General features: G+C 37.6%; 1 protein-coding gene across 1 annotated transcript; it reads left to right on the top strand.

Moving 5' to 3' along the window:
- Positions 1-8: 8 nt before the first annotated feature.
- LOC144651505 (uncharacterized) lies at positions 9-27725 on the top strand. The gene is given in 41 exon segments (XM_078511465.1): positions 9-355; positions 1496-1861; positions 2701-3002; positions 3731-3788; positions 4090-4193; positions 4367-4459; positions 4966-5097; positions 5403-5495; positions 5989-6049; positions 6529-6883; positions 7770-8148; positions 8769-9007; positions 9767-9897; positions 10532-10551; positions 10553-10834; positions 12008-12124; positions 12415-12522; positions 12742-12846; positions 13298-13435; positions 14051-14176; positions 14637-14717; positions 14880-14969; positions 15290-15376; positions 15517-15553; positions 15697-15791; positions 16205-16276; positions 16941-17042; positions 17556-17654; positions 18544-18678; positions 19273-19344; positions 20195-20286; positions 20528-20615; positions 21446-21478; positions 21690-21795; positions 22294-22385; positions 23016-23084; positions 23460-23583; positions 24917-24995; positions 25102-25180; positions 25705-25757; positions 26158-27725. Coding segments are annotated over 41 exon segments (4995 nt in total). The 5' UTR covers positions 9-267; the 3' UTR covers positions 26171-27725.
- The last annotated feature ends 25 nt before the right edge of the window (positions 27726-27750 follow it).

The raw sequence follows: 27750 nt of genomic DNA on the forward strand, positions 1-27750 counted from the left end.
AGCTCTGACAATAACCTATAGATCTCGAAATAACCGATTACATTTCCTAATTTTTATGGGTTTCAAGTATTGCTCAAAATAGGATTTTGCTCGTTGCTTCGCTCGAACGTGGCGTAAAGTTGATCCGAGATGTGGCTTCTGTAAGTTGCAGACGATTTTCTACAGATTAGGAAGTGGTTTTCTGTGTTTATTTGTCTTGGAGTTATTGGAATTCAGCCGTGTAGGAGGCAAGAGAACTGAAGACTTCCAACTCACAAAGACGACAAAATGATGGCAACACGAAATCCGAAGGTCGCTCCTAAGCGAAAACCTTCGAAGCCGCAAACAAGAGCATCCACGTTATCCAAGGAACAAGGTAATTAATTATTTCAGAAGTTATTTGACATTTTGTGGATAAAACCTTATCTTACATTTGTATATATGCCGGCATGTAGCGAGTGTCACAGTTTGACATTGCAGCTTTTTGCTCGTTGATCGCAAAAATCGATTTATATAAGACTTATTAGCTTATGTCGATCTATTTCGAATCGACCTTGGTCGTTCGAAAGCTGTACTGCGCGATGGCTGATCGAATGGCTTTAGTAGTTGACGTTTTAGAGCCTTTCATAATCTTTCATTTCTTTTAATTTGCTTACATCGTAAGTTGCAGATTTACGGGAAACAGTGCCACTTTTTTGCACTCTATAAATCAAGCGTTGAGATTCCTGGAATTGAATACAGTACTGAGACATTGCCTAATCACATTCAATAATTTTAGGATGTTACGTGAGGCTTGTTCCTGTTCATATCTATCCCTGTACTTGTTGTTCTGTCTGTAGCAAGTAGTGAACACAATTGGAGTAAATAGTTTCATTGAATGCATCACCAACTTCTGTTATGCTTCACTGTAATCAAGTACCAAAACCTAACACTTTAATACAACCTCTTCTCACTGACTGTAAGCAGTCACTATTTCCAATGCATTAGTAGTGCCGGGGGGGTTTTTTTTTTTTGGGTGGGGGTGTGGGGGGTTTTTTTTTTTTTTTTTTTTTTTTTTTTTTTTTTTTTTTTTTTTTTTTTTTTTTTTTTTTTTTTTTTTTTTTTTTTTTTTTTTTTTTCGTAGTAGTGGTGCATGCAGTCATTTACTTGTAATGGCGCATACATGCGATTTTAACCCCATTTACGAGGGCAAAAAAATCAGCACGGCACGGTAAATTTTTGGCACCATGCTGACAATTTTAGGCATGGCACTTCCAATCATCAACGTGTAAACGTTAACAGGTCCCAAATGTAATGTGGCACCAGTGCCCAATTTTTTAGGGGTGCTGGAGGTAGTCTCAGCATCGTGGTACTGTGCCAAAAACAAGTGTGACGCATGCATAGTTTCCTCAAAAGGGGGGGCGATAAATAAAAATATATAAACAAAGATACATTGTATGCATGACAGTTAATTTTAGCACAGAGCATCAGAGGTGTAGCATAACACTATAACACTGTCTGTCTTTGAATAATTCAGCATGGACAGACACAGATGATACAGAGGGAACTAAGGAATCAGGAGAGTCTTCAGATCTAACCAAAGACACAACAACTCCAGGAGAACCACAGAAAGGAAGCTTGATCTCTGTCAGGGAAGCTGACGAAGCTAACAGAGGTGACGCGGAGGATGAAATGAATCAGTCGGACATGAATGGAGTGCATGAGGCGCCGCAGACAACTGACACAGAGGTTCCTCAAACAACAGACACTGAAGGTGTTAACGGAACTGAGACTGATTCTCTTGGCAGTATGGAGAGCGGTGCAAGACGAAGGATTAAAAGAAATGCTGTTTTACCTACAGATGGAGAAGAGAGTGGCCGACAGACTCCTGAATCTAGGAAAGGTAACATTGAACAACTAAACCACAAGCCTGAGTTTTCTGTAAGCAATTAATCAATGACACATAGCCAAGTTGACTTTCTCTTATAGAAAAGAAAGGCAAGTGATCTAGTTGTATTTGGATCTCAGTCCAAAACCTACAATATTACTTATTGAGCCAAAAATCAAGAATAATTTTACATTTTAAGAGTAATGTATGTGCACATGATCATGCTCTATTGATTAGCATATAGACAGCAATTGGAGTCGTCTAATCAAATTCATGGATTTTCAATAGAACACGCTGAATGTCTACTACTCAATACTTGGTATCATAGGTAGTGTGTCTAGGTAGGTGAGTATGTAAATTCAATTTGTTTTTCTTTAAACAAAATCCAGACGTTTTTTTAGTGCCATGAAACACACTTTTCATGACTGTATGAAGTCTGATTATTTTTGTGATATTTTAGGGCTGGGTTGTTTGAAAGCCAATTAACACTAACCCAGGATTAAAAGTTGATTGAGGGTTCAATTTCTATAATTGTATAAAAGTGTTTTAAAATTTATTGCTTAAAATGTTTTGTCAAGTTTGAAATTAGACAACGTCAAAACTGGAGAACTGAGAAGTTAAAAAATGAAATAATACATGTAATTCATGCTTATAAATGCTGGATTAGCTTTAGATCATGCTTTGAACAACCCAGCCTAGACTTTGTGGGTGAAAACCTTTTAGTTTTCTGTGAAAGCTGTTGACTATTCTAGTTGTATCAATCTAACAATCCCACTGAAGAAAATCCAACCAAGGTCCAATTATTTTATTAGATTACATTATATTAAAATTTTCAACTTTTCAATTTTCTCAAGATGCATGGAGCATTGCTGAAACTGATGCTGATGTTGAATCTAATGCTGCTTCAAGCCGACCAAGCTCAGCTCATCACAGAAAACAGCGTCCTGCTACTGCAGTGGCAAGGCAACCTATCCCTGTTGTACCAGTAGAGAGACCGATGACGGCACCAGCCATTGATTACCGTTCTCAAGCTAGACCTGGAACTAGTGGAAGTTCACGACCTAAATCAACAGGATCTCGCCCAAGGTCAAGAGGTGAAGAAGAAAGACTAAGTCGTCCTGCATCTTCATCTTCAGCATTGGCAATTACTAATGGGGTGAGTGTTGTTTAATTGAACACTTTTATAAAGATACAGGTCTCCAGGAGGCAGTGGATTGTGTATACTTATTATTCCACGAGCGCGCGTTGGATATGAGATGGTAGATAGCCAACGAGGCACGTAGCGCCGAGTTGGCTATAACGAACTCATATCCAACAAGTGCAAGTGGAATTATTGTTTTATTAAAAACGCCCAAAGAATTGCAATATTTAAGCTCCCAAGCTGTTTTTGCTGATGCGTATCGGCTACCATATTTGTGGTCAATGGTACATACGCTTATGTACCATTGCCTGTCAACCAATCAAAATGCAGGAACTGCAATATACCATTGCTAGTTTTTAATAAAGTCTTGTATAATATTACCCAAGAGGAGTTAAAAAAGTACTTCATGTATATGTGACTTTGAGGGACTCTTGATGTAGAGTCCACTGCCATTATCACTCTGGCCTCTGTTCCCACATCCCAAAATTGCGAAGGTGGGGGTGAGGAAGTATGAAGTTAATAGAACTCTCAGGGTCAAGGCTGGTGGAGTGTTGAGGCAATGTACATGGAAGTCTCTACTAATGGACAACTCTCCTAAGTAGACACTAAGTCATGGTCCCAGCCACATCCAAACTGTGCTACTTTTTTAGCCTCCTGTGAGTGCTATAGTCCCAAGCTAAGGCTGTCGCTTTTAGGAGATTGGAAAGTCTTTTACTACTAATTTTGTCATTTCTTTATCGCAGGAAATTATTCCTTGGGAAGAACCATCACCAGATTCTAGGGAAGGAATTAGAGATCGAGGTAAGCTTGGATCGTAAGTTGGTCAGCACTAGTTATGTCTTACGTATTTAAGTTTTTTCTGGGAATAAAAATACATCCAGTAGCCACGATCTGTAAAGTGTTTGTAACTTATACGGGACAAAGCTTTTTTTCTAGGAAAGGTATTTTAAACTATTATATTGGGGGACTAAAATTTCAAATTTTTTGTACTTCTCCACAGACAGGGTACTGGTAAGTGGAAATCTTTTAATTTCCTTATGTAATTCACTTTCCCATAATTTTTCCGACTTTGCTGATGCAGCATTTTTTTGTCTCTTTGCAGAAAGCTCCTCTAGTCGCAGCAGTGGTCTTCTAGCACCTCCTCAGCTACAGGGAGAACAGAATCCTTACATTCCGTACATCTATGCAAAAGAATGTATTCAAAGGGTAGGTAACATTCTTAAGCTAGCTTTGTATAACTGCGTATGGAAAATCATGTTGCCAGGGACCATCAAAACACCAGTTTCCCAGAACTGAGCACTGCACAATACATTTGTGTTCAATTATGGAAGACCAAGTGTGGTGTGAAGTCTGATATAACTGTTTGTGGTAAATCTTAGGTAATGGATGACATGAAGAAGATGAAAAGCGGCCATGTGAAGGTTGTTGATCAGATTCAAGATCAATACAAAACACTTGAGGATGATATTCAGGTACATAAACTATGCGTGCCGGTATTTAACTAGTTTTTATGTGACTTGCTATGAATTGTATAACAAATTGTTTCAATTCTTGTGCAATTCTATAATCCTCAACAGCCACAATATGAACAACAGAAAGCGATAGAGGATTAATCAGGGGCAGGACCGAGAGGGAATATGGGAGATATCAACTCAAAGAACCTAGATTTTTATCTTAATTTTTGGAGGCTTATACTTCCATAATTTACCCCTACAAGTAAGTTGTGTCATTTACCACAACCCCCTGTTTAACTGCCCCTGGTGAGCATCTCTATGCTATATGTAAATATATGCTGAATATATTATTATTATTATTATTATTATTATTATTAGTTGTTTATATTGCAAAATATGTTTCGTTTTAGTTTTTTAATTAATTATGTTTCTTTGTTATTTTCTGTTGATGAAGATGCAGTGCACAATCTGCAACTACGTAATAATAATTTATTATTTTAATTCTAATCTTGATCTCTTGCCAGGCTAAATTCAACACTTTTGTTCTTAACTTGCGCAATGAATATTCCAACAAAGTCACCACATTCCGTCAAGTTATAACCATTCATCGTGAGGATTCATTTCGTACTAACACTTACTGGCAAGACACCGTGAAGGTGAGACTCTCATGTTATGCCTTTGTACAGATCAACCCTCCAAGTTATTTTTTTCCTTAGTGGCCGGCCACCAACTGCTCAGTTTGGTTGCCAGTAAATTAGTGCTAAATAAGCTCACGCTTTCAATCCTCCAATATTAGTCGCCAGGCTGGCAACTCTGCCAGTGGCCCATTAGCACATGGCGACTAAAATGGTCTTAATTGGAGGGTTGCAGATCAATATTGTTTTATTTATATAGACAGTTCTAACTAATAAGATGTCCATTAAGTAGTGCTATATACTAACAGTGATTACGTATTTGTCAGAGTCTCCAAAACAAGAACCAGGTTCTGCTACAGGAAAAGAGGCAACTTTTGATTAAAAACAGGGAAGAGTTTGCCCAGCTTGAGGAAGACAAGGTACGTGCTTCCTTAAAAAGCGTTGAAAAAATTGTAAGCTGCATAAGTACACTGATACCCTTGCTGACTGTGGCAAACAGAAAAATATATGAATATCCAAGAAATTTGTCAGTTACTTTTTCTGAGAACTAAAGTTTGGCTTGCTTTTGTTCCTTGTAACACCATCCCTACTGTAACACTCTGTTTCTATGTTCTTATTATTTTTTACTGTAATTAACAAACTAAAATTTGCCATCTTTATTATTTACTAAAAGATTTTCATTTGTGATGTGACATCATTTCTGCCTGCACATACAGATGAAGTCTCTTGAAATGAAATATATTTTCTTAAATGTCTGCCTGCCTACCTCTTCAAGTAATGATTAACCATTGAGTATTTTTTATTAAAAGTCTCCAATTGTACGTGTACGTACAGAGCAATCGTCGCAGGTTTGTTTTTATTTTTTTTTTTTTTTTTTAAATATAACTTTTCTTTCAATCTGTCACCTTACAGGCAACAGCTGTGAAAGACTTAACCAGGATGCTGGATGAACGACATGCTAAATACACTTTGTGTAAGTACAGTGATTTATAATGGTAGTTAAAGCCTACATTCAAGTTGATTAGTGGCCTGTAAGGCCTAGACCTTTCTTCCACTGGCAGTAGCAAGAAGGGACAAGGAGAGATTTCTACTCCCTACTGGATGTGGGTGGTAAGTCCATTGCTGGATTATCGCCCAGCATAAATTTCACACTAGTACCCATTTAATTAAACAGGCTTATTGATTTAGAGGAGGCAAGAACACAGCACAGTGATCCTGACCAGCGCTGAAACCTGGGTCCAGAATGCAAACCATTAGGTCAACTGTGCCTCCAGAGGCCATTTGTACATGTAACGGTCAAAGCTGCCAGCTAAGATTTTTGTTTTTGTTTTTTTTTTTGGGTTAAATGAATAATTTATTAATATTATTATCATTATTATTATTATTATAATTATTAATATTATATTATATACAAATCTGTTAATGAAATTAAATTGGTCTGACTTGTTGCAGTGCTGGCAGATTTCAAAGGCGAACAAGAAAAAGTGAGAGAACTTGAAGAAAAGTTGAAAGCTTTAGAGGAACAAGGTTTGAAACAACAGGAACAGAGCCAAAGCTCCCATGAAGATGAAATCAGTGCACTGAAAGCAAAACATGAAGAAGAAGTCAATGAGTTGAAACAAAAGTTAGAACTTGTTGAAAAAGAAAAACAGGAAAAGGAAGAGGCACATCAGAAGGAACTGAAAGAAAAAGAAGAAGAAGAAACAAAGAAAATAAATGAGTTGACAGAGAAGCATACAAGTGAAGTAGATGCTCTGAAAGGTGAACTGCAGAAACTTCAAGAAGAGATCGATGCTTTAAAGGCAGCGTAAGTTGTTATGTTTTTTGTAGTCTCTAGCTGATGTTTAAAAGTTTAGAACTGGAAAGGTGATTGTTGAAAGATGCCTTTCTGTTAAACACTCCCATGAATGCTCGTACTGCACCTATTTCAAAAGTTTCCACCATTTTTAATTAATTGACATGTACCTGGGTGGGGGTGTGTGTGGGGGGAAGAGGTATCTTCCATATGAAATAGGCCAATTCCGATATATTAATATTCAACTTGGCTCCGAGGCTTGGGGGAATAAAACAAAAGAAATGATTTATTCATCCTGAACCTCAACGTGATTTCTTTTGTTTTATTCCCCCAAGCCTCGGAGCCAAGTAGAATTTTAATACATAGGAAATGGCCTATTGTGGGGATGATCTTTGAAAATTTGAAAGTCCCAAAAGAGACCAATCTGGGCGTAGCTCAAGCTTTTTTGACCCCTTAAAAGGTACCATTTTTCATCTCTTATCGATCTAACTGTCAAAACAGTATAATGGCATTTTTTAATTTTTTTTTCACAATATACAGCCCTAAAAAGAGACCTTAGTGGCTTAAACTATTGGCATTCTTGTATTGAACACTCTAAGTAACACTAATCCATAATTTACATGCACACCACTATAGCAAGGTGACAAAAATGCTTGCAAAGTTTGGATGATCCTGAGCTACATGTAGTTCATCATTAAGATTACAATAACTTATTATAACCAGAAACCCATAAGGGTTGAAACGTGTATCTCCCTATGCTGTTTTATTTTTTTTTTTTATTTTTTTTTATTTTTTTTTTTTTTTTTTTTTTTTTTTTTTTTTTTTTTTTTTTTTTTTTTTTTTTTTTTTTTTTTTTTTTTTAATTTACAAATTTAATGCATTCTTTAAATGTATGCAGTGCAGCAGCAGTTGGTACAACTACCGTTATAACAACAACAGCAGTGACATCAGCATCCAGTGAACCACAGGCGACACCAAAAGAGGAGACACAAGAAGAAGTAAAGGAACAAGCAGAAGAATCAGTGACGGCACAAGCTGTGCCGCTAGCTGCAGCCGCTACAGCAACTGTTACGGTGCTGGATAATGCTGAAAAGGAGCGGCTTACTCTGGAAATTACAAAGCTTCAAGAAGAAATAGAAAAGAACAAAGAAGAGACTGCCAAGAATAAGGAGGAACTTGAGAAAGAAAAAGAAAGGATTTTGAACCTGGAAGAGGAAGTAAGCCATCTTGGCAAGGAAAAGACAAGATTTGAAAAACAAGCCACAGACAATAAACAGGTTTGTAGATGTAGTGAACTAAATAATTTATGTCAGTCACTTAAACTTAACATGTTTACTAATAGACAAATCATTAAAAATGTCAAAATCAAGGACAGAATGGGCTGTTACATGTATGTAGGTGTGTCTATTTGAGTTATTAATTGTATGGGCATTATATAATATCTATCTAGTGTTAGGATTCCTCTACTGTAAACTTCACTTTAAGTGATGGAGCTTTCCTTTAGTAAAAGATTGTTATCATTATTAGGTGGAGCCTTCCCAGTGTCTATTATAGAGAGTCTCGTACATTCCTTGAAATATCTTTATATTATTATATTTTTTTCACTGTATAACAGTCTTCCAAACCTATAATTCATAGTCACTGTCAACGTCGTGAACATATTTTGACTACTTTTATACAGGCTGAAAGCCTTTAGCCTGCAAAAAGGTACCCCTTCTAGGTGGAGCCTTTTGCCCTGAGTAGTCCATTTGCATGTTAGGGAGTGGTCTCTGCTTACTGATGAAAAGCATATCTTAGATTAGGAATCCATTGATTGTTTTCACTTTGCAAGCACATAAATTGATTTAACAGGACACAGGCATTGGAACATTATAATTGTTTGAATTTAACACCCCAGGAGCTTCGTGAAACCAGACAGCAATGCACAGCTCTCCGGGAGCAGCTTCAAGGCTTGCTGGCGGCCACAGCAGCAGCAGGGCAAGTGGATGATAAGGAGACTGAGGAGAAGCTGAAAGCTGCAGAGGCAGAGAAGCAGGCTTTAGTGGATGAACAAAACAAGATGAAGGAGGAGTTTGAGAAGTGGAAAGAACAATATCGGCAAGATCATGAAGGAGAGGAGCCAGCTGAAGATGACAGGTCTGTGATGTTTGGTGCCTATCTTGTAATAATAATATTGTAATTCAGGGGACTTGGTTCTTACAAGCACAAGATTGTAAGCCTTAATAAATATGCAATGTACATGTTAGGTAGCTTTGTGATATTTCCTGTTAGAGAAAAAAAGTTTGTAATTTAACAGACTCTGTCTGGTCAGGCAAATAAGTGGCTGACCGTTTGTTCCTATATAGGACGAACGTACACGTAGCGCCTAAGGAGGGAGCCTGGAATCATGCTCGATATTGACCCGTACCATTCCCCTGGAAGCTTAAAAGTCGCATTTTTGATCTTGAAATTAAAAAAAAAAATTAACTCCAAAAATATATTAATCGTTTTAAAATCTGACCGATTTCCGTAAAACAGTAAAACCGGTCTGCATCCGCACCTGGTCTGGTTAGCTCAGTTGGTGGATTACAGAGAAAAGTGTCAAATGGCAGAATTTCAAATCCCAAACCATGTCCCTATGGCTTTGACCACTTTCCATGCAAGTAGTCTGGTTAACATGGCATTGATACCTTTAACATAAAAAGCATCTAAGTTGGTGAAACCAAAACTTATAATTTTACTGCTAGAGAACAATTTATTGACTGTCAAGTGCTACAGAATACTGTATATTTAAAACTGTATAATAAACAAAAAGCCATACTAAATGCTACTTGTAAGCTAGCTAGTGAATAGAAACAATTCTATATCCAAGCCATATTACCAGCATTAACTAATGTTTGTTTGTTTGTTGTTTAGGAGTGAGGAAGTCCAGGCCATGATGGAGAAAATAAAGCAAGAAGAAGAGAAACTCAAAAAAGCTGAAAATACAATTGCTGTCATGACGATGTTGAAGGAAGGCACTGTTCCTGAAACGGTATCTACCGCAGGTGAGAATTGTCATGGAAAACAAATGGCTGCCATGCTTCATAGTTTTATATTTATCACTTACGACCAAAAAAAAATTAATAAGCATGAGGGTACGCATACACTTTACTAGGTGACATAATATGGGGGTAACTTTGACCCAGCAAAATGGTAGGGCTGTAACCTCGAGGGGGGGGGGAGGGGGAGGCTTTTAGCCAGATGGACATTCAGGTGTCCTATGGATGCCTAAGTTTTAGAGAAAATTAAATGAAGTGTATTAAGTTGTGTTTTAGCAGATTTGAAAATCTTCACTCAAAACTGCAGAAATACACCAAGGTTACATGCTTAAATCTTGCCCTCACACCCTCTTTGGAGGTTGGAGTTAGGCTTTATAGACATTTTTGCATTCCCCAATTTATCAAATCCTGGCTAAAAACCTGTGGGAGTGGGGGAGGGGGCAAGACAATGATCCAGATTAAATAATAAAATACTGGGTTCTAAGTGCAATTTCAGACAAGCACCAGTTAGCATTGTAATGAGTGATACCAGTTAGACTAAGTATTAACACATAGGGAACCACATGGGGCATTACATTAATGATCAAATACATGTAAATACCGGTACATGTTTCTCATTAATGTTTTGGTTTTGCTCCAGGAGTTGCTGATAGCAGTGGCTAAGGTTGAAGAACTCGAAGACAGAATCAGCCAGCTTGAGGCAGCTAGAGATGAACTGGAGGTGTCGGTAGAGAAGTTAACTAAAGAGAAAGAAGCTCTGGAGGAGAAGGTGTCTGAACATGAGGAAAATAACAAGGAGCTGACAGAGAAGAACTCAGAGCTGGAGGAGAAAGTTAAAGATCTGGAGAAGGAGGTTGAAGATTTGAGGAATGAGCTGGATGAGATTGGAGATGGGGTTCCTGTGGCTACTTCTTCTTTGTCTGTTGAAGGTCAAGATGTAGAGGTATGGAGATGTTGATTTGAACCTTTTGTGAATGTTTGTATTCTCCATACTGATTGGCAGACCGTAAATGATCTAATACATGCCCACTCTCAAATAAAAGCCTATTATATGCCCCCCTCTTGTCTAATGGATGCCCCCCTTCAAGAATTGCCTCAAAAACCAAGGTAACGCTCTATAGAGTCTGAAATCACGCACTTTATTTAGTTTCTTGCTTGACTGGGACATTGTAGAGGCCAACGATGCCGCATGGTTGACCCCAATGACAATGAAGACATCAAAATCAAACTATGAATGACATCACCAAGCTTTGCAATTGCGAAGAATAAATTAGTCTCCAACTCAAAAACTCTGTTTTAGATCTTACTCCGTCGTGCAAACTACGTGTCTCATTTGTTTTGCTGAAGTTACTGTATTTATTCGATTAAGCGCCCAACCTCGAATAAGCGCCCACCTCGAATAAGTGTCCACCCTGAAGGTAGGAAAAGTTGATAAGCGCACAGCCTCGAATAAGCGCCCACCCTCACACCATAAAAAAGTGAAGTGCACAAGAGGAGTATTGATTATTTAAATTGACTCAGTACTACTAAGAGACTTCCCCGTAGACCAAGTTTTCTTAGTAATAAGAAACTTTCAATAAACAGTTAAAATTCTGCTTTGGTACATCTTCATGTTTTGTTATTATTTATTGTTTTGTTACAAAAATAAACTAAATACTTGCTGAAAATGGTGAAAAGTTAATAAGCACCCAGCCTCAAATAAGCGCCCACCACGAATAAGCACCCACTCTCAAGGTCCAAAAATTTAATAAGCACCCAGGGCGCTTAATCGAATAAATACGGTATTACATGTACAGTCAAAGTGAAATAAACGCCTCTTTCTAATAAATGCCTCATATCCATTAAATGCCCCCCTGTAGGGCCCCTTAAATTTAATAGACACCCCGGGCATTTATTAGATCATTTATGGTACATTTCGTTTAATGTCAGTTCTGAGAATACAGTGGTTTATCAAGACAATATTTGGTACAAATGTAGTTGATTTTTTCTTTATTCTCATTACTTGTCTGTTTGGTAATGTATGTATTTTGTCAGGAGAAAATATGAATTAATCATTCTTTATAATAAAATGTGAAGGGCTAAGGACATCCATATTTTTTGTAAATGTACACTGTAGGGAATGTCAAGCAAGCTTGCTGAATTGGAGGAAGAACTGGCAAAAACAACTAACAATTTGGAGCAAGAAAAAGCTACAACATTAGCTCAAATAGAGGAGATTGAGGCACTCAAAAAGGTTTGTAATTTATCCTGAGGCTGCTGAGCAGCTTTTTTATAATTATTGTATGGCATAGGCACGTCACCACTGCTGATTTAAGTTGGCACTCAGGTGACGTCATCTTGTAATGATTTCACAGCCAGATTCTTTGAAGTTTGGAAGACTGAGAATAAGTGAGCTTAACTTTATTTTATAGTTGTATGTGTTTTTAGGGGCACAGTACAGTATCTAAGTGCAGCAGGGGCATTTCAGGAGTGTTTATTATTTTTGTTTGATGCATAGTGTTTATGCTTGTTTTATAATTTTAGGAAAAGGCAAGCTTAAAGGAGGGATCTTCTGGTGAAGTAGATGAATTAAAAGCACAGCTGGCATCCACCAAGGAAATTTTAGAAGCTGAAATAAAACAAAAAGAAGAAGTATGTAGCAGGAATTTTTTTAGAGCATCAGGGTCTTTGCAGTCATTTTCATTTGGGGCATGCCTCTTTCCACTGTGACTAGGATTTACATGTAAACTTGGTCCTGTTGCTTTGCCAAATATCTGTGATTTCATGTCTCTTAACACTCTATGGTGGCAAGTGAGTACACTTCTTCAATCTTGGCCTATTTGTTTAATACTTGTGATTGATTTTATGCAGGCCCTGGCGGAGGCAAAGAAGAGAATAGAAGAACTAGAGAAGAAGCTTTTAGAAAATGTTCCCATTGACACAGCCAAAGAAATTGGTGCTTATCAAGCGAAAATGGTCAGTGAATTATTTTTGTTGTTTTCTGTCTAAAACAGAATGTCATCAACCTATCCAGTAAGATCAGTCTCACCTCTGCTTATGGGTGCCTCACAGAGGCAGACTCCTCTACTATATGAATTAGACACTTGGCAACACGTGAACACTGTATTTTGTAACTCCAATAACCAGTCATCTGCCCTAAGTAGACATTCAGCGATGGCCCTGGCCACACACATACATGTACACTACATTACTGTAAGACATCTCTCCAAAGTGGTTGTCTGGCCACTCACATATAATCTTCATTTTTTAACTTTTCATAATCAAACACTTTTCTAGGCCAACACTTTATCTGGCTCCTTGATTTTAAGGTAAAACCGTTATACCAGATTAGACCCTATGTGATGTGGTTTTTGCAAAGTCATTTTTCCATATAATCTTTTTTCTTGAATTTTCCTTTGATGTTTAGGCGGTTCTTGAAAAGGACAAAGAGAAAGCTGTGAAAGAAAGTGTGACACTCAAGGCATCAGTGACAACCCTAACAGCAAAAGTGGAAACATTGAACAAAAATATTGCACTACAAAAAGAGACAGAAAAAGAGTTACAGGTCAGTAAAATTGTGAATAGCTGCTGCTGGTTAACTCCATTAATAGCTAATCAGTCGACTGACTGCCACAACTCTGTCAGTTTAGAGATATTCAAGTCTTTGCCAACTGTAAAATCTTACTGGTTTTAAATAAGTTTCTGGCTAACTGATCAACTCTGACAACTGTCCTATCGACTGACCAGCCAAATCACTGACCCACTGACTGACTGACTGACTGACTGACTGACTGACTGACTGACTGACTGACTGACTGACTGACTGACCAAACAGACACAGTAAATACAGAGTGACTGCTTTCTGACAAACCGACTCAAAGACTGACTGACCTACTGAGCAACCAACCGAGCAACTGAGCAACGAATAAGAAAGCAATTGCCCCACTGTACCTGTAGTGGCATTGGTCCGCCAGTAGACCAACCAATCAACAACCCATACACTGCCCAGCTAACCAACAGACAGATGCTGGCTGGATGGCTGGCTGGCCTATTTTAGCTTGACATTACTATCTACCAAAAAAGATGGACCACAGAAAATTGACATGCCAAAGTTTAAGTATAATCATGGATACTTATCTGCAGTTTTCCTAAAACTTTTTTTTTCATTTCTTTGTAACAGGATGCAAACAAGAAGATGCGAGCTGAGAGGGTCAAAGAACTAAAGGAGGCCAAAGACCAGGCTGAAACCAAATCTAAAAAACAAATAGAAGAAAACAACAAGAAGATACAAGCTCTTCAAAAGAGGGTGTGTTTTTATCAATAATTTTTATAGACAATTTATTATATTTATTGTATTTTTTATTGTCTATAAAAAGCGCCCATGGTGAGGTGACAATAAAATTTCTATTAAATTTGTATCATTGTAAAAGAAACCTATTTACTCTTTTATAGCTCAAAATTCAAATTATTTTTGCTTCATTTTACTATGCATTTCTGAGAATTGGATGTTTTCAACACAAAATTCTGTTTTGATGATTTTCTTCATAAATAGATACTATTAGATGCTAATTCTATTGTTTTCTTTTGTTTACTTTTGACTATTAAGCACTATTTATTAAATGTTGTTTCATGGTTTAAATTAAATCAATCCGTTAGTACGTTCATTTTCCTTGTTTTTTATTTTATTTTTTACATAGTCATTCATGCATTTTATACAGCACTTAATTAAAGAGGACAGCTGATCAATTTTTTCATTTCTCTTGCAGATTAAAGAGCTTGAAGCTGGTGGAGTAAAACCTCAAGATTCAAAAATTGACACTGGTTTAGCTGCAAGTTCAAAACGAAAGGTAACTACAAACTAAATAATTGACCCTGCTTGTTTGCAGCTAATGAAAAACAGGTCATGAGAAACTACCACCATAGAAATTTATGTCATTAGGCAATATAATTTTTCGTTTTCACAAGATGAAAGCAGACAGATTGTTTAATCTATTCTCTCTACATTAAAGGACTCACGAGCAGCCGCTGACTTAGAAAAAGTTAACAAAGAAAAGGAGAAGCTTCAGGCACAAGTTGAAGCATTGAAGAAGGCTGCCCATGTAAGTCATCTCTTACACAATCTCTAAACTCATATTTTCGTTTTTCTCTCCTTGCATTCCTGTGCTCCTCGCTTTCTTTTTGTTGTTCTCGCTCCCTTCCTCCCTTCTTTCTTTCTTTCCGATCTTTCATCCATTCTCCCCAATTCCAGTCTTCCCCCTAACTTATTTTTTTTCTGTCTTTACCTTTTCAATTTTACGTTCTATATTATTCCTTGCTTTAATCTTTCCTTGCCCAATCCGTGCCTGTTTTGTATCTTTTGTCGTCATAAAGTGCATAAAATTAGTACAATTCTTATCTTTTCATCTGCTGACTTTCTTAGGAGGATCACAGTAAAATCAAACAACTAGAAAAAGATGTGCGAGAAGCTCAATCAAAGGCCAAGCCAGCTGGTCCTTCTGCTGAAGAGGTTTGTGTCACATTCTTTTGCTTGCTTTAAGGATTACGTAGTTCTTCTAACAACACCAGACTTCACTGTGAACTATAAGTATTATAGTTGAGTGTCATATTCTAACTTTGGTATTTCTTGATATCATTTAATTTTAATAGAGAGCTGCTGCCAAAAAGCAGGACAAACAACTTAAAGGTGTGTGATTTCATTGTTCTCCTCCATCCATGTTGATTCAAGCTTGTTTTTTTTTGTCATGTAAAATTGTGAACATTGTGAAAAGTGAACGTTGAGGGGATGTTAATTCAATGGCAACCTTTCAATTGCTTTTTAACCTGTAGACCTGCAGAAAAATCTGGAAATGGAGAAAAAGAAGTTTGAGAAAGTTAAAGAAAGTCTAACTAAGACTGAAGAAGAATTGAAAGATCTTAAGAAGGTTTGTTCTTTGCGTTGTTTTATTTGCTGGTTTTATATCATTCAAGACAAATATCAGCATAGAACTTTTTTACTACCGGTCTCCTTGTACACTTTTTATAGCGCAAGATGGGAGAAGTTGTGGTGTTAATTATGTGTTTGGTAAAAACAACTCTTTGGTTTACGGTAGTTGTTAAGTTCTTTAACCAATCAGCACAGCAGCAAATTCAAATCAATCATGAGTTGGTTTTCCCTTGTTCTTCTGCTCTTGACAACATTCCATGTGTTTACTTTTTCTGAAAGCACATTGTGTTATTTAAAGTTGCTGTAGTCGGTCAGAGTAGCAATATCTACCTACTGTCCTTGGCTTTGTTTAAGACAGTCAGCCACTAAAATGATGTTAATCTATGTAATAATTTTTTTTCTCCTTTATAGGAACATGATGCTCTGTTAGCAGACAGCAGAAAAGACAAGGATACTCTTTCTAAACTGGAAGTTGCTGCTCAGGTAAATTTTCCATTTTTAATAATTAAAAAATCCTAATTAGAGCAATTTATACTTGAGTATCGAAAGTAATTCACGTTTTCTTGGGTTTTACATTACTTCTCTTGGAGATTGTTGGTGAAGTTCGAAAGTAACGATTTGCGAAGGTAGTGTTAAAATTGAACTGTTTTTAGGAAATCACGGAAGTAGCAATCCTTCAAAATGACAACCCTCCGAAGAAAGTGACCTCAATTTTAACTTGACTTCTAGGAAATAACAGAGTCAGAATAACATACCAAGGACAAACGTTACTTTGCCGTGCTGCAGGTTTTTTTTTTTTTTTTGCAACAAGCTCTATCATTTGTGTTTTCAAATCTCTATAAAAAAAAATCTAGAATAAGCCTGTTCTTTCTGTCTGAAACAACAGAAACCTTAAAAATGTTACCTGAAACCGCGGAAGAAATTATAATGATATTTTTTTTCACAGTTAATGTTCATTTATGTGCCGGTTGTGTTTATGTTTTTACATCTTGGGCGGTTATAGTAAGAAAGAAAAACCCATCAGTGTACGGAACACGTTTCCGCTCCCGAAAGTTGCAGGCTTTTTTTTGATAGTGATATGATTTGTAGCGAGATATCGGATGTGACATTTTTCATTTTAATATTCTGGCATTTGTATCGTAAACAGGAAGGTTTAGCTGCTCAAGAGAAGGTCGACGATCTGACAAAAGAAGTGAAGGCTCTAAGAGAAGAGAACAAATTTCTTTCAGATAACTACAACAGTGAAAGAGTAAGTACTTCAAACTGAGATTTCGTTCGGAGTACACGTGATAATAAGTCTTTGTAAAGGACAGACTATTTTTTTTTTTTTTTTGGGGGGGGGGGGGTATGAAAAATATTGAAAAAAATTGTTTGCAGGGCCTAGAAAGACAAAATAAATTGTTTGCAAACACGATATGTATAACAAAACAAAGATGGAATTTCGAAAAAAAAAATGTTTGCAGAGGTGCATTAACTAAAAAAAAGGTTTGCAGAGGAATATTTTTCATACCCTCCCCCCCCCCCCTCCAAGAAATTAATGGTCCGTTCCTAAGACATAATAAATACATGTAGCCAAGATAATTTGTGCTAGGTTTATTTTTATTATCACAAGCTCTTTGTTTAGTTTAAAGTATGTTACAATTAGTTGCTGTTTAATTTTTAGATTCTCAGCAATAATCAATTTTCTTTCATACATGACTTAGATGATAACGTTAAACAGTGAATGTTGCAAAATATGTTAAAATCTCCTTCTTTGCAATAGATTTTGCGTAAGAAGTATTACAACATGGTTGAAGATATGAAAGGAAAGATCAGAGTTTACTGCAGAGCAAGGCCTCTCAGTGGATCAGAAAAAGAAAGGGTGAGATTTGGTGTTTTGTATTCAGCAGGGCGTAGCAACAGTGGAACCCCGATATAACGATCCTCTAAATGGCCCGGCAGAAGTTACAGTAAAGTGAATGGAACAGAACCCCGATATAACGATCTTCGATATAACGATATTCCCGATATAACGATGAGAATTTAGCGGACCGAACGTAAAATCTTCCAATAACGTAACAGCAATAGAGTTATCTCCAACGTTTCTGACAACAGCTTTGTACGATGATATACGAAAATGAAACTGTATATTCCAAGCCTCTTTTTCCAGTAAAAAAGTATATGTTAGGTTTACCCCGATATAACGATATTTTCGGTTATCTTACAGCCATAACTTTATATCGGGAGTTTCGATATAACGATTCCTCAATATAACGATATAATTTAACTGCTCCCTTGGCATATCGTTATATCGGAGTTCCATTGTAGTGTATTTGTTGTGATATGCATGGAAAGAGTCATGGGTTCAAATTAATGCTTTTTAGCTGCACTTTCGTGTGGTACACTACTGTTTATTAGGCCGTTCAAGGTGGTTCTAACGTTGACGTCTGTGGAGGAAACCCTAGTGTGTGACCATTCGAATGAATGCTTTTGAGCTGTACGTTTATGTGGTACTGTTTATTATGCTGCACAAGGCGGTTCTAACGTTTTCGTCTGTGAAGGAAACCCTAGTCAGTGTGTGACCATTCAAATGAAAGCTATGAGCAGTACTTATGTGGTACTGTTTATTATGCTGTACAAGATGGTTCTAACTTAAAGTCTGTTGATGAAACCCTAGTGTGTGACCATTCAAATGAAAGCTATCTAGCAGTAATTCCATGCTGTACAATGTGGTCCTAATTTTTAAGTCTTTTTTTTTTTCCACAATTCAGGGTAATTATTCAGTAATCAAGTCCCCAGATGAGTATACTGTTGTGGTGGAAACAGCTCGTGGTCCAAAGGACTTTCAATATGATCAAGTTTTTACACCAGATCACGGGCAAGAGAAAGTGTTTGAGGACACAAATGTAAGTTCTACAGTCAGCATACAGATTAACATTACTGGTCTAAATCAGCTGTACATGGTTTGTAGCATTGTTTGGAGAAAACGGTAAAATCAGTTCATTGTTCTCAAAACTTTTTATTGAAATTTTGAGCTCCTTTAATGCTAATTTTTCTATTTGCCAGTAGAGACCAAATTCTAATTTCTCCATTCATTAACAATACCCTGCCAAACAGACATGTATGGAGAAGACAGAAAATCACCTAATCAGAGAACATTAGCCATAGTATTTTAATCAAATAGATTGTAGTGCATCGCCTACCGCACTGTGCATGTTGGTACTGTCAGCGTTATAAAAGAACTTCACTTCAAACTTCTCGCTTGTATTTATAATTGTACCAGACTCGTACCCAGTCGCTATTTACGTGTTTTGGGGGACGAAAGAAGATTGATACTAGCGAAATTAAGGCGCGCGGGGTGTCATGGGAAGACCATCTTCTTCGCCCCCCAAAACACGTAAATAGCGACTGGGTACGAGTCTGTAATTGTACCGTACCTGGAAGTGGATTTAATTTGATTTAGGAATGCATATTGACATATTTTGTTTTCATCTTCTCAGAATCTTATCCAGTCGGCTGTGGACGGTTACAATGTGTGCATCTTTGCTTATGGACAAACAGGCTCAGGCAAAACATATCCTTTAAACTTGAAACAATAAAACATTACCCTCTCCGAACCCCTTCAGTCTTTTCCTCAGTGGTGGGCTTAAAGGGGCTAGGTCACGGTATTTTAGGCAATTCTATTTAATTTCGTTAATTAATTGGCAGAGCAATAGTCTTTTATTGGCAAAATCACGGCCACTTTTCAAACACGGATGATTTTTGAGCATTGCAAATGACACTTTCATAGAAATTGAGATAAACTTGAAAAAAGTAGGACGAACGTTTTTCAAGTTTACCCGAACGCAATTCGTCAGTTTAATCTTTTCGAATTTTTCCCATCCATGCCCCTTTTTGGCCTTTTTGTGTTTCTTTTGAGTTCTTCTACAGTTTTAAGCTGTTATTGTGATATTTCAGTTAATTCTATGAACAGTTGGCCAGTGCCCCGAAATTGCCTTAAGTTAAAGTGACATAGCCCCTTTAACCTTTCTGGAGCTGGAATTAACAAAGAAGTGAAATAACAAGAACAAACGTCCACTGGAAATGACACGGGACAAATCCTCCTCGAAGCAACAAGATTTTGTTTAGTGTTGTATGGAGTAAACATAACAAATCGTCACAATCTCAAACTTTGACATGGTTCGCACAGGCCTTGAAACGTCTTTGAAAATAAAATAAAAAATTGGTCTTTTCCTTAAAACATCCCTGAATTTTTACCAACAGTCCTTGAAATGCTTGAGATTACAGGAAAAAAACAATTTTTGTCCTTGAATAGTGCTTGAATAGTCCTTGAAAAATATAAATAAATAAAAGGTTCTAAAAGCTGTATGAATAATGGTGCAGGAAATAAGAATCTTTATTTTATTTTTCTTGACGTTTCTTACATACACAATGATTGGAGACAAGGAACTGAAATCGCCTGGCATTGCTCCCCGTGCTATGGAAGCCATCTACCATTTGATGGATGAACAAAAGTGAGTCTGTGAATTATAGTTGCGGTGGACATAATTGTATTTGGACGAGCTACTGTAATGAGGTTTGCGTGACGCGTGATTCAGGCAAAAATGAGTCCGTGATATGCGAAAGGAAGTAAAAGCAATTTAGTCGCGTCACGCGTGAATGTGTGAGAAAACAGAGTTTGATCATGACTAACTTTGATTTGTAACACTACTGGGGGCGTTTCATTTTCTTATGCTGTTTTTATTTTGTTTTCAGGTCCAAATTCTCCTTCAGGGTTCACTGTTACATGTTGGAGTTGTATAATGACAGGCTTATTGATTTACTGGCACCACATGGTAAAGATGTATCCTTTGACAGAAAAAAAAAACAGTTGTAAATGTTGTGTGAACTATATTGTTTGTTCTTATTGCTAGTTTTTTCATTGCACGTGGCGAGTATCGGGGTACCCTCCTACATGAGAGTACTTTTCTAGTTGTAAAGTGTATGTCTTCCTTTTTTTGTCTGAAGTGGGAGAGAGCTTAAATAGGGTATGGGATTTGGAGGTGTTGGGGCTAAAAAAGGTAGGAAAAATGATCTTAGTTGAAGGGTAGGAAACCGTTTAGAAGTCCTCCGAGAGAAGATTGTTTTTACACCTGTTGTTTTGCCAGCGTGAAACAATACGCAAAAAAAATGGGCTGCTGTTGCACGCTAGATTTTAAATAATAAAAATAATCTTTATTTTTCTTAAGATAGAAAAAAATTTCTTTAGTTACATAAAAAATACATATCTTAAGTTACATAAAATACATACACCTTATTCGATGGTTTAACATATAATACGCGCGGATATTTTGCGAGTTGCGTAGTATTTTTCCGAGCCCCGTACGGAGCGAGGAAAAATACGAGCAATGAGCAAAATGTCCGCTCGTATTATATGTTAAACCATCGAATAAGGGATTTATTATTCCACTAATTTTTCCACTTTGTTTGGGCCAGTATTCCGTAAATTTGTCCGCCCGTATTTTTGCCCTGTTCTACTGTGCGCGTTCTTTTGCCCTAATATGGTAAAATGGCGCAATAGTGGAATAATAAATTAAAAATATAAGAACGATAAGAAAACTAGATATTATATTAAAAAATTAGCCTACATGTATAATCTTTTGTAAGTGAACTGTTTTCCTTGACATTCCTAAGCCTGCAAAACTTGACATCAAAAAAGACAAAAAGGTAATTTACTTCTTTATTCTTAAAATAGTTTTAGACATGAATTATACTGTAATTAAAAGGCCAAAACTGCATCTTTGGCCCTCCATTAGAGTGTAAACTTATAAGATCGTCGAATATCGACCCAAATGTGGGCTGCGCAAGGACCACTTAAAAATTCAAGATGGCGGTCATTTAACGTTGGTAATATTTGAGTGTTGTTGTATTGTTTTAGGGTCTTGTGTTTGTGCACGGCTCTGTGATGATGGAGGCGGCGACCAAGGATGAACTTTGGACCATATTTGAAAGGGGTTCAGAAAACAGACACGTCGCTTCAACAAGTAAGAATAGAGCCTGAGGAATCTCTTAGAGCGATAGCTGTATTTCTTTATTAGTTGTACTGAAGATTCAGGGCCTATTAGTAGACTCCAGCCCTCAAACTGAATAGGGTCATCTGTTTCTTACTTTAAATCTAATACTAAATATAAATTAAGCGAAGCCTTTGTAGCCCAAGTGGCGCATAGCTCTTGGCTCTAAATTCCAGATTTTTTATGTGAAGTGGCTGGGAGTATTGCTCCTCTTCTTGGATGGGATGCTAGTCCATGGCAGGTGACTCCCCAGCATTCTGTCAGGCTGCCCCCTCAATTCGTTGGCACCATTTATACAGCGGGGTGGAAAGAGGCACTGAGAGTGGTGCCTTGCCCAAGAACACAACGCAAGTGACCCCGGCCAGGGCTCGAACACAGACCGCTCGATCCGGAGTCCAGCGCACTAACCGTTAGGCCACTGCGTCTCCACGAGATAATACTAAAAGTGAGATTTGATTTTTTTTTCTTCAGAAATGAATGCCGAGAGTTCACGGTCTCATCTTATTCTTGGAATTATTATCGAAAGTACAAATTTAACTTCAGGTGCTGTTGTCAAAGGCAAGGTATGTCAATAGATATTTACTTGAGTCTTGCACGAAGCAAGTTCCCTTTATTTCCTAATTTTACAGGGTTTGGCTGGTTTTTTTATTTTGCGAATTTGTTGGCAAAAACGATACTTGTTCATTTAAGGGCAGCCACGGTCATAAAAGTAAAAGAACTGGTAATCGTCTTGTAGTGGGTGTACACTAAATTAAGAAAGTAATTTTGATGACCATTCTCCCAAATTAGTTTAAATACATGTCCAATGTTTTCTTACCAATCAGAACGCAGGTTTTTTTTTATTTCGGCCAATCAATCAAACCGCGCTTGCCACCCGTGACGTGTTTTCCCGCGCTTTTGCACCGTGACATGCTTTCCCGCGCTTTGCACACGTGACGTTTCTTCCAGCGCTTAGCACCTGTGACATGTTTTCCCGCGCTTGCCACCTGAGGCGTGTTTCCCGCGCTTTTATTAGCACCTGTGACGTATGCCTTTTTCCCGGGCTTAGCACCTGTGGCGTGTTTCCCGCGCTTCGTGCCAGCTGCATGCTTTTCCTACTAGTTCTGATAAGTTTAACCAATGCGAAAACCCCCATGCTAGGTAGGATAGATTTGGTAGAGGTGAGGGCTGAAGTCTTGTGTGTTTTGTTTCAGATCAGTTTAGTTGACTTGGCGGGATCTGAACGTGCTAATAAAACTGGTGCAACCGCTGAACAGCTCAAGGTAATTCCCAGTCTCCCTCCCATACTTTCGGAAACTAGTATCTAAGTGCACAAGAATTCCGTTAGGGGGCGGTTCGTTATCGGTTTTCATCTTCGCAAAACTTGACCATCCCTTTATTTTGACCTCTTTGACGCTTTCCTATCTTAGTAAGCTATTTTTGTAGGTTTTGCACAGCACATTGCATAAAATAACTTACTGAACACTTTTTTTTGTCGTATAAGCCATTGTTGCATGAAAAGCTTACTTAAATAGTTTGATTAAAGACTCCATTGCAGTCACTCTTCTATACAAAAAAACAACATCAACAATTACTATCCCTTTCCTTTGTTATGCATCTTTCTCTTGTTTATATCGTTGGTTGTGTGTGTTTCACAGGAAGCCCAATCCATTAATAAAAGTTTGAGCGCCCTGGGAGATGTGATCTCGGCTTTGTCCAGCGAACAGCAGTTTATTCCATACAGAAACAACAAGCTTACCATGCTTATGCAGGACTCACTTGGTAAGAAGCTGCTTGAACTATTCTCTTTGTGTAAAAATAGTCTTTGAAGTTTAGAGTACATCGACGATCATTGGCTGTATTGTCCGAGTGTGAAAGAGAGTGAAAGCCTAAGTTGTTAGGCGGATAAAAAAATTTGACCGATGGAAGGGAAGGATTTCGCTTTTGCTTTTGACTCGCGCCCCAATCATTCATACGCCCCTTGCGCTCACGGAAAGAAATAACTGCCCTGCAGGAAAATCAAGATCATCCAAAAAGGCAGCTAGTCGGTCATTTGACCTCAACCAAATCGTATGACTTTTGGCCTTGTACTCGAAAAATAACAGAACGCAAAATTTAAGGTTTGCATTCTGAATAACGGCTTGCCAGACAACGGCAAAGGGGGCCAAATGGCAAGTCATGCAAACTGGTTATTTCAACTAGCGTATTTTAGTAGAAACTCAGTCGTGTTCTGTTGGAAATCCACGAATCTGATTGGTTCTCCCATTGATTTCTATTCGCCGTTATAGTTCACCACTAAATTTTCTCCGATTCTGATTGGTTTAAATTGAACACGTGACGCGATAGTGCCCGTCCGCCGGAGGGCACTATCAGCCCATAGTGCCCTCCCGTGAAAAAATGCCCGGATCGATAGTGCCCGCCCGTGACTGTTTTTTGTAAACAAGCTGCCTGCAGACAAAAAAACCCAACCAAATTCACTGCATTTAGTGGGTTTCTCGTCTGGTTTTGTTTCGTTTGTTAAATTTCGGCTTTCAATTGAGTTTTTTATCTTCAAAAGTAAAAATAATTTACGATGCTTGTTTTTGTATGTGCGCGCGGAAGAAAATTTAGTGGTGAACAATAAAGACAATAGAGTGTTTCTGTCTCGGAACTATCGGTCTGATAGTTGCCCCTTGGAAATTTGATGTTCTTAAAACTAGCATATTAGCCCTCGAAGCTTCGCTTCTCGGGCTAATATTTGTTTTAAGAACATCAAATTTCCGCGGGGCAACTATCAGCCGATAGTTCCTCGACAGAAACACTCTACACAATCGCGCGCGCGGTGCTCTTTACAGGGTCAATTTTAATTAATTTTTGACTTAAAAGTTCATAAAATTGTAGGTTTTGGAGTACAATTCTCTACAGTTTCCACTGCGCCTCGTTGACTATTCGCTCATAGAGAACTCGGGCTCGTAGATTCGACAATCGCTGGCTCACGCCCAACAGTCAAAATGGCAAATGACAGTGATTAAGATCTTGGCAGTTCAGTTGTGAAGCACATATCACATATAGCCTCAGGCATAACTTCGCGTAAGAGTGATTTCTCATTTTATAAATAAATGTGGTTTAATTTCAGGTGGTAACGCAAAAACTCTTATGTTTGTGAACATTTCACCAGCGGACTACAACACAGATGAAACGGTGACATCTCTCACGTGAGTCTTCCAAATATCAACTTCTGTATTCTCCAAACTGTTTCTCGGACATTTGCCATCATTCTGATAGGGAGAATTTGGTTGATTTCTTGCCTAATTCTTGCAGGTACGCCTCTCGTGTGAAACTCATTACTAACGATGCTCAGAAGAATTCAGAAAACAAAGAGATCAACAGATTAAAGGGGGTAAGTGATCAGACACTGCTTAGTTTGCATTTTACATTGTAGTGAGCATCTTTTTCGGGACAAAAATTCCCATGTTTTTAGACATCTCAATTGTTCTAGGCATTGCTGAGACAGTTGTGATGCATCCTGTTTTAAAATTATCGATTATGCTAAGACCTTCTCTCAACTTAAAATCAGGGTTTTTTTTCATATTGAACGGTTAAATCCCGAACTCAACAAACAAGTTGGGCATGTCAATTTATCGTTACACTTAGTGGTTTTTTACTATTGTTCTTTTCTTAATTTTTATTGGTTAGTTTAAATAAGTTTGCATTTTACGTATATTTGAATTTTTAAAGGCTCATTGTATAGGCTTTTACATATATAATAACGATCATTCTGTAAACCTTATATATTCATTATGGCTGATGATGATGTTTGAAACATCGAAACATGTTCCGGAAACTGAATAGCGTTGTTGTGCTTTTTTTTTTTTTTTTTTTTTTTTTTTAATAACTACATTGTAATCTCTTTTCCGTTTTTAGATAATCGCCAAGTTGAAGAAAGGAGAAAACGTGGATGACGACGTTATTGAAGAGTAATGCAAACTTGACATTTTTGGCTCAGTATAGTTATTCTTGTCAGTGGTGTTCAGATAACTCGATAAGAATCTTCTACTAAAGTCTGGTACCTTATTGTAAGAGTCCCATATCAGGACATGTGATACTTTATTGCAGAGATCCCAAATCGGGGTTGGAAACTCACTTAGAGAGCTCAGGGGTATGGAGGGAGGTCCCATATAAACGGCCGGTAACCGAACCTTATATGGAAACTCTTTTCTACAGTACGTTACCGACCCTGGTATGTCACTTCCCTGGGCCTAGCGCCACATAACGTAAAAGTCGAGCTTCAGTTGTTTCCAGCTCTCTCAAACGTTTCTGACCCGTTTTCTTATTATCAATATTAACATTTATCTTCTCTTTCCATTCTTTCTACAGGGCTGCACCTTAAGGTGCTGTTTTACCTTCCTTGGCAATTCGAAAACTCAAGTCTACACGAAGGACGATGGTTTTTCACAACGTGACCCGAAATCAATCAATAGAATTAGTGTACTAGATATTTTCTAGGCAGGTTCCTTGAACTGTAGAAACTGTAAATAGCTTTTGTACAAAACGTAGATACTAATTATGTTTTCAAAGATGCACTATTTTTCTATGGACTGTACAAAGAGTTTTTTACTATTTAATATTTATTCTTGGGCGTTTATCAAGTGATCAGACGCTTACTTATGACATGAAAAGTGCTGGGAACTTTAAATTCCGTATTTTGCAGATACAGTCGAGCCTCCGCTAACGAGCACCTCACATAGTCGAACACTTAACCACGATCCCAGCCACAACATACAAACGCTAAATCAGTAAATCTACGTTATTGAAGTCTGTGGTTGACCACTGCGATCTCCGAACGATACTTGCCCCGAGCACTCTATTCGGGAATGCGACAAATATTCTCTCCTAAGCGGACACTTATTTCTTGCTCGCAAAGTTGTCCTTTTACTGGAAGTTCGACTGTATCTGAAATTACCGGTATACTTCTGATTTCATCGTCTTAATTTTATTGTAGAAAGGTAAATTGTCAAACTGTTAGCAACTGTATTAATTACGGTCATACTCCCTTTTCTTGGCATACCAGCCACCGGAGTATGGCTGTCTGGTTTGGGAAGTTCCTGTTCGACAGGCAGTTTTGCGGGTCTTGGTACAGCCAAGCGCGGAGAGTCCAAAACCCCGCGGCAAAACTGCTCCCATTTGATGGCTAATATTTGAATCTTAGACACAGGTTCACTTGCGTAACAAATCGCGGAGAAAACAGACGGGTTTACATGTATAGCAAACTAGAACTGTGTAACTCTGGTGTACTGAAGTACTCCGATATAGAAAGTATTGTTTATCAAACGGGGCTGTGGATTGACACCTTCAACAGGGTTTATTTGTGTCACTCAATGGAATTTTTTTAGTTTCAAGACTTTAGCTCACCTTTAATCTGCGTCTTCCTTATCTAATTCCTGTAGCTGGATCAATTGATAATCGTAGTTCCAGATTTAGAACTAACCCTATTAAATTGCTTGTCGCAATTATGATAATCTTGCCTATAAAGTAATCCTCGTTTTCTCTTGTCACGCAATTGCGTGACAATCCTAAGTATGAGTAGCACCAGAATATGGGTTTCTGGTAGCACAATAGGGACTGTTTTTCTGGAGACTGAGTCATTTTCCTAGATCCTTATTAATAATGATGATAGTAATGTTGAAACGACGGTATCTTACAAAACCATGACTTAAAAAGATATATATATTTTTTTTAACGTGATCAAAGGGGTCACAGCCTCCTTAAAGATATCTTCATAGTTCAAATACTGATAAGCACACACCTTAATAATTAAGGTTCAAAGTTACAGACGTGTCGAGTGATTAGAACAATCCAGGAAATATTAATGTGAAAGATATGTAAATACCTTTGTTCTTATCACATATACTTACGTAGCAATAAAATATTTTGAGGTATTTTAAGTAGCTCTTTGATTGTATATTTCTT

The sequence above is a fragment of the Oculina patagonica genome, chromosome 1 (genome assembly GCF_052425735.1).
Source record: "Oculina patagonica isolate OP01 chromosome 1, crgOcupat, whole genome shotgun sequence".
Classification (NCBI taxonomy): Eukaryota; Metazoa; Cnidaria; class Anthozoa; order Scleractinia; family Oculinidae; genus Oculina; species Oculina patagonica.